At 45.1% G+C, this 7,500-nt stretch overlaps 1 protein-coding gene across 1 annotated transcript in view; it reads left to right on the top strand.

Moving 5' to 3' along the window:
- The window catches only part of LOC112239704 (dachshund homolog 2-like), a 72,577-nt gene that overhangs the window by 58,272 nt on the left and 6,805 nt on the right, over positions 1-7,500 (top strand). Inside the window, exons 3-5 of the mRNA XM_042298508.1 lie at positions 1,467-1,604; positions 4,883-5,052; positions 6,395-6,572. Of these exons, the coding sequence (XP_042154442.1) occupies positions 1,467-1,604; positions 4,883-5,052; positions 6,395-6,572 (486 nt within the window). The remainder of the gene's footprint in view (positions 1-1,466; positions 1,605-4,882; positions 5,053-6,394; positions 6,573-7,500) is intronic.

The following is a 7,500-nucleotide window of genomic DNA, read 5'->3' as shown; positions in this document are numbered from 1 at the left end:
TCAACTTTCTGGTGAATGAATCTAGGGGTTCAGTCAACTTCCTGGTGAATGAATCTAGGGGTTCAGTCAACTTCCTGGTGAATGAATCTAGGGGTTCAGTCAACTTCCTGGTGAATGAATCTAGGGGTTCAGTCAACTTCCTGGTGAATGAATCTAGGGGTTCAGTCAACTTCCTGGTGAATGAATCTAAGGGTTCAGTCAACTTCCTGGTGAATGAATCTAATATTTTTTTCCCCTCATCGGTCTACACACAATACCCCGTAATGACATAACAATACCCCATAATGACATCACAATACACTGTAATGACATCACAACACCCCATAATGACATCACAATACCCCGTAATGACTAAACCAATAAAACAAATAAAAAACGGAATTAATACATTTACAAAAGTATTCAGACCCTTTACTCAGTACTTTGTTGAAGCACCTTTGGCAGCGATTACAGCCTCCAGTCATCTTGGGTCTGATGCTACAAGCTTGGCACACCTGTATTTGGGGCGTTTCTCCCATTCTTCTCTGCAGATCCTCTCAAGCTCTGTCAGGTTGGATGGGGAGTATCGCTGTACAGCTATTTTCAGGTCTCTCCAGAGATGTTCGATCAGGCTCAAGTCCGGGCTCTGGCTGGGCCACTCAAGGGCATTCAGAGAGTTGTCCCGAAGCCACTCCTGTGTTTTCTTAGCTGTGTGCTTAGGGTCGTTGTCCTGTTGGAAGGTGAACCTTCACCCCAGTCTGAGGTCCTGAGCGCTCTGGAGCAAGTTTTCATCAAATTTTATAAAAAGGCTCTAACGTAACAAAATGTGGGAAATGAGGGTTGAGTCACTGCTGTGAGGGTTGAGGCACTGCTGTGAGGGTTGAGGCACTGCTGTGAGGGTTGAGGCACTGCTGTGAGGGTTGAGGCACTGCTGTGAGGGTTGAGTCACTATAAGGGATGAGTCGCTATAAGGGTTGAGTCACTATAAGGGATGAGTCACTATGAGGGTTGAGGCACTATGAGGTTTGAGGCACTATGAGGGTTGAGGCACTATGAGGGTTGAGGCACTATGAGGGATGAGTCACTATAAGGGTTGAGTCACTATAAGGGATGAGTCACTATAAGGATTGAGTCACTATAAGGGATGAGTCACTATAAGGGTTGAGTCACTATAAGGGATGAGTCACTATGAGGGTTGAGGCACTATGAGGTTTGAGGCACTATGAGGGTTGAGGCACTATGAGGGTTGAGGCACTATGAGGGTTGAGGCACTATAAGGGATGAGTCACAATGAGGGTTGAGGCACTGCTATGAGGGTGCGTTATACCTGAATGCTTTAAGTCAAGTGTTTGCATTGTTGAAGATCAAAGTTATGTCCGTATTTCACATCAGGATGAGAAACAATGTAACTGAATGAGCTGGTGGTCTCCTGTAGTATCTGGTTCATGGAAGTCCCCCCCCCCCTGTGTGTCTGTTTTTCTCCCCAGGAGGGAGTGAGTGTTCCTGGGATAAGGAGAGGCTGGTGTCTCCCCTGTCTGGAGGTGGTGGGGTGGGCAGAATAGGGATGGGGGGACAGAGTCTTAACAACCAGGTGAACTCACTACAGAAACAACTACTGGCCAACCGTGAGTACTAAAGGAATATACTGTATATATTTATCTTTTCTCCATGTTGTTTCACTGTGAGTACTAAAGGAATATACTGTATATATTTATCTTTTCTCCATGTTGTTTCACCGTGAGTACTAAAGGAATATACTGTATATATTTATCTTTTCTCCATGTTGTTTCACTGTGAGTACTAAAGGAATATACTGTATATATTTATCTTTTCTCCATGTTGTTTCACCGTGAGTACTAAAGGAACATACTGTATATATTTATCTTTTCTCCATGTTGTTTCACCGTGAGTACTAAAGGAACATACTGTATATATTTATCTTTTCTCCATGTTGTTTCACTGTGAGTACTAAAGGAATATACTGTATATATTTATCTTTTCTCCATGTTGTTTCACTGTGAGTACTAAAGGAATATACTGTATATATTTATCTTTTCTCCATGTTGTTTCACTGTGAGTACTAAAGGAATATACTGTATATATTTATCTTCTCTCCATGTTGTTTCACTGTGAGTACTAAAGGAATATACTGTATATATTTATCTTTTCTCCATGTTGTTTTCACTGTGAGTACTAAAGGAATATACTGTATATATTTATCTTTTCTCCATGTTGTTTCACCGTGAGTACTAAAGGAACATACTGTATATATTTATCTTTTCTCCATGTTGTTTCACTGTGAGTACTAAAGGAATATACTGTATATATTTATCTTCTCTCCATGTTGTTTCACTGTGAGTACTAAAGGAATATACTGTATATATTTATCTTTTCTCCATGTTGTTTCACTGTGAGTACTAAAGGAATATACTGTATATATTTATCTTCTCTCCATGTTGTTTCACTGTGAGTACTAAAGGAATATACTGTATATATTTATCTTTTCTCCATGTTGTTTTCACTGTGAGTACTAAAGGAATATACTGTATATATTTATCTTTTCTCCATGTTGTTTCACTGTGAGTACTAAAGGAATATACTGTATATATTTATCTTTTCTCCATGTTGTTTTCACTGTGAGTACTAAAGGAATATACTGTATATATTTATCTTTTCTCCATGTTGTTTTCACTGTGAGTACTAAAGGAATATACTGTATATATTTATCTTTTCTCCATGTTGTTTCACTGTGAGTACTAAAGGAATATACTGTATATATTTATCTTTTCTCCATGTTGTTTCACCGTGAGTACTAAAGGAACATACTGTATATATTTATCTTTTCTCCATGTTGTTTCACTGTGAGTACTAAAGGAATATACTGTATATATTTATCTTCTCTCCATGTTGTTTCACAGTGAGTACTAAAGGAATATACTGTATATATTTATCTTTTCTCCATGTTGTTTCACTGTGAGTACTAAAGGAATATACTGTATATATTTATCTTCTCTCCATGTTGTTTCACTGTGAGTACTAAAGGAATATACTGTATATATTTATCTTTTCTCCATGTTGTTTCACTGTGAGTACTAAAGGAATATACTGTATATATTTATCTTTTCTCCATGTTGTTTCACCGTGAGTACTAAAGGAACATACTGTATATATTTATCTTTTCTCCATGTTGTTTCACTGTGAGTACTAAAGGAATATACTGTATATATTTATCTTCTCTCCATGTTGTTTCACAGTGAGTACTAAAGGAATATACTGTATATATTTATCTTTTCTCCATGTTGTTTCACTGTGAGTACTAAAGGAATATACTGTATATATTTATCTTTTCTCCATGTTGTTTCACTGTGAGTACTAAAGGAATATACTGTATATATTTATCTTTTCTCCATGTTGTTTTCACTGTGAGTACTAAAGGAATATACTGTATATATTTATCTTTTCTCCATGTTGTTTTCACTGTGAGTACTAAAGGAATATACTGTATATATTTATCTTTTCTCCATGTTGTTTCACTGTGAGTACTACATTTAGAGTGATTGTGATTATAACATGGAGAGACAGATCAACTGTGATTATAACATGGAGAGACATCATATATTTCTCCCCTCTCCTCTCTTCCCGAACCGTCCCCGCCTCTCCTCCCCTCCACCTCTTTCCTCCACCCCTCCTCTCTCTTCCACATCTCCTCTCTCCTCTCACCCCCTTCCCTCCTCTCCTCGCTCCTCCGCCCCTCTCTCCTCTCCTCATTCCACCTCTCCGCCACATCTCCTCTCTCCTTCCCTCCTCCCCTCCTCTCCTCTCTCCTCTCTCCTCTGCTCTCCTCTCCCCTCCTCTCCTCCTCTTCTTTCCTATCCTCCTCTCTTCTCCTCCTCCCCTCCCCCTCCTCTCCTCTCTCCACCACCTCCTCTCCTCTCTCCTCTCTCCTCTGCTCTCCTCTCCCCTCCTCTCCTGCTCTTCTTTCCTATCCTCCTCTCTTCTCCTCCTCCCCCCCCCCCCTCCTCTCCTCTCTCCACCACCTCCTCTCCTCTCTCCTCTCTCCTCTGCTCTCCTCTCCCCTCCTCTCCTCCTCTTCTTTCCTATCCTCCTCTCTTCTCCTCCTCCCCTCCCCCCTCCTCCTCCTCTCCCACCACCTCCTCTCCTCTCTCCTCTCTCCACTGCTCTCCTCTCCCCTCCTCTCCTCCTCTTCTTTCCTATCCTCCTCTCTTCTCCTCCTCCCCTCCCCCTCCTCTCCTCTCTCCACCACCTCCTCTCCTCTCTCCTCTCTCCTCTGCTCTCCTCTCCCCTCCTCTCCTCCTCTTCTTTCCTATCCTCCTCTCTTCTCCTCCTCCCCTCCCCCTCCTCTCCTCTCTCCACCACCTCCTCTCCTCTCCCCCATCTCTCCTCTGCTCTCCTCTCCCCTCCTCTCCTCCTCTTTTTCCTATCCTCCTCTCTTCTCCTCCTCCCCTCCCCCTCCTCTCCTCTCTCCACCACCTCCTCTCCTCTACTCCTCTCTCCTCTGCTCTCCTCTCCCCTCCTCTCCCCTCTCTTCTCTCCTCCTCCCCCCCCTCTCCTCTCTCTCTCCACCACCTCCTCTCCTCTCTCCTCTCTCCTCTGCTCTCCTCTCCCCTCCTCTCCTGCTCTTCTTTCCTATCCTCCTCTCTTCTCCTCCTCCCCTCCCCCCCTCCTCTCCTTGCTCCTCCCTTCCTCTCCTCGCTCCTCCTCTGCTGTTGTTTTTCCTCTCTTTCCATTAAATCTGTTTCTCTCATTCTCAATAGCTCTCCAGTAGATGGATTAACCAACAGCACTCTAATAAATTAATTCATTTGTCAACACCTCGTTCCAGACTTAGAGAGATGATTTCATCAGTCATGTTGTTATCACAGTGTTATTGTCCTCTGTCCAGGTCTCCAGGACCTCCCCTTCGTGATGATGACCCACCCCTTACTTCCTGTCCGGGTGCCCCCGGCGTCGGTTGCCATGGCGATGTCTCAGATGAACCACCTCAACACCATCGCTAACATGGCGGCCGCCGCGCAGATGCACACATACACACACCAGGCCCCCATCGTCAAGGTACACACACACACACACACACCTCATCAAAACCCTTCTGTTATATGAGTGTACATTATATACGTTTGCAGTTATTTAATATGACTACTTTACTTAACTCTCTGTCTCTGTCTCTGTGTCTCTCTCTGTCTCTGCTCTATCTCGCTCTCTCGCTCGCTCTCTCTCCCGCTCTCTCTCTCGCTCTCTTGATCTCTCGCTCTCTCGCTCGCTCTCTCTCCCGCTCTCTCTCTCGCTCTCTTGATCTCTCGCTCTCTCTCTCGCTCTCTTGCTCTCTCGCTCTCACTCTCTCTTGATCTCTTGCTCTCTCGCTCTCTCTCTCGCTCTCACTCTCTCTTGATCTCTTGCTCTCTCGCTCTCTTTCTCGCTCTCTCTCTCGCTCTCTTGCTCTCTCGCTCTCTCTCTCGCTCTCTTGCTCTCTCGCTCTCACTCTCTCTTGATCTCTTGCTCTCTCTCGCTCTCTCTCGCTCTCAACTCTCTCTCTTGCTCTCTCTCTCTCTTGCTCTCTCTCTCTCTCTCTCTCGCTCTCTCTCTCTCTCTCTCTCGCTCTCTTGATCTCTCGCTCTCTCTCTCGCTCTCTTGCTCTCTCGCTCTCACTCTCTTTGATCTCTTGCTCTCTCCTCTCTCTCTCGCTCTCACTCTCTCTTGATCTCTTGCTCTCTCGCTCTCTTTCTACTCTCTCCTCGCTCTCTTGCTCTCTCGCTCTCTCTCTCGCTCTCTTGCTCTCTCGCTCTCACTCTCTCTTGATCTCTTGCTCTCTCTCGCTCTCTCTCGCTCTCATCTCTCTCTTGCTCTCTCTCTCTCTTGCTCTCTGATCTCTCTCTCTCTCGCTCTCTCTCTCGCTCTCTTGCTCTCTCGCTCTCACTCTCTCTTGATCTCTTTGCTCTCTTCGCTCTCTCTCTCTCTCTCTCTCGCTCTCACTCTCTCTCTCAGCTCTCACTCTCTCTCTTTAGCTCTCTCTCTCTCTCTCTCTCTCTCTCCTCTCTTGATCTCTTGCTATTTCGACTCTCTTTTAGCTCTAGCTCTCTCGCTCTCTTGCTTAGCTCACCATCTCGCTCTCTTGCTCTCTCGCTCTCACTCTCTCTTGATCTCTTGCTCTCTCTCGCTCTCTCTCGCTCTCACTCTACTCTTGCTCTCTCTTCTCTTGCTCTCTCTCTCTCTCTCTCTCGCTCTCTCTCTCGCTCTCTTGCTCTCTCGCTCTCACTCTCTCTTGATCTCTTGCTCTCTCTCGCTCTCTCTCTCGCTCTCTCTCGCTCTCACTCTCTCTCTCGCTCTCGCTCTCTCTTGCTCTCTCTCTCTCTCTCTCTCTCTCTCTCTCTTGGGCTCACTCTCTCTCACTGTCTAGGAGCGTGTGTGTGACAGTCCATCCCCATCTCCTTCTGTCGACGATATACACACACCTCTCTTGTCCCAGCAGTCCTCACAGCCCAGCTCTACAGCATCCAGCTCACCAGACCGTCTAACTCTCGATAGAGATGTTACTGAAAGACAAATATTAGTGAATAAAATAGAAAGAGTGAAAGGTGAGTCTCTCAGTCTCTCTCTCTCTCTCACACACACACACACACACACACCCTACTGTAGATATGGTAATTCCTTCCTGCTGAATGACCCAGTGAATTATATTGCTAGTGTTCTGATCATCACTCGTTATGTTAATTGGAATTAAAGGCAACCTCATCAATGTTAAAGGGTAGGTTGCATAAACGTCACCACATATGGATTTACATTAGTGTACTCATCAAAAGTCTCAATGCAAAGTTACACCTCGATTTACATCCGGTTGCTACCAGGAGAAGTACTCCAGATATAACAAACTGACCCTAGCCCCCCGACACATAAACTACTGCAGCATAAATACTGGAGGCTGAGACAGGAGGGGTCAGGAGACACTGTGGCCCCATCCAACGATACCCCCGGACAGGGCCAAACAGGAAGGATATAACCCTACCCACTTTGCCAAAGCACAGCCCCCACACCACTATAGGGATATCTTCACCACCAACTTACCATCCTGAGACAAGGCCGAGTATAGCCCACAAAGATCTCCGCCACGGCACAACCCAATGGGGGGGCGCCAACCCAGACAGGAAGATCACGTCAGTGACTCAACCCACTCAAGTGATGCTTCCAATGAACTATTTAGCCAAATAGCTATTAGCCTAGCCAGCCAGCTAACATTAGCTATTTAGCCAAATAGCAATTAGCCTAGCCAGCCAGCTAACACAAACTATTTAGCCAAATAGCTATTAGCCTAGCCAGCCAGCTAACATTAGCTATTTAGACAAATAGCTATTAGCCTAGCCAGGCTTAGCCAACCACCATGGTTAGACACCATCTAGAACACAACTAACACAATACAACTAAAACCGCAGATCAAAAGCAAAGAGAGAGCAGAGACTTACAGATTGATGGCTGTTTTTTTTGAGCCCACAGCAAGAAAGCACCAGA

Source organism: Oncorhynchus tshawytscha, linkage group LG15 (genome assembly GCF_018296145.1).
Source record: "Oncorhynchus tshawytscha isolate Ot180627B linkage group LG15, Otsh_v2.0, whole genome shotgun sequence".
Lineage (NCBI taxonomy): Eukaryota > Metazoa > Chordata > Actinopteri > Salmoniformes > Salmonidae > Oncorhynchus > Oncorhynchus tshawytscha.
This window is presented reverse-complemented; position numbering and strand designations above follow the sequence as displayed.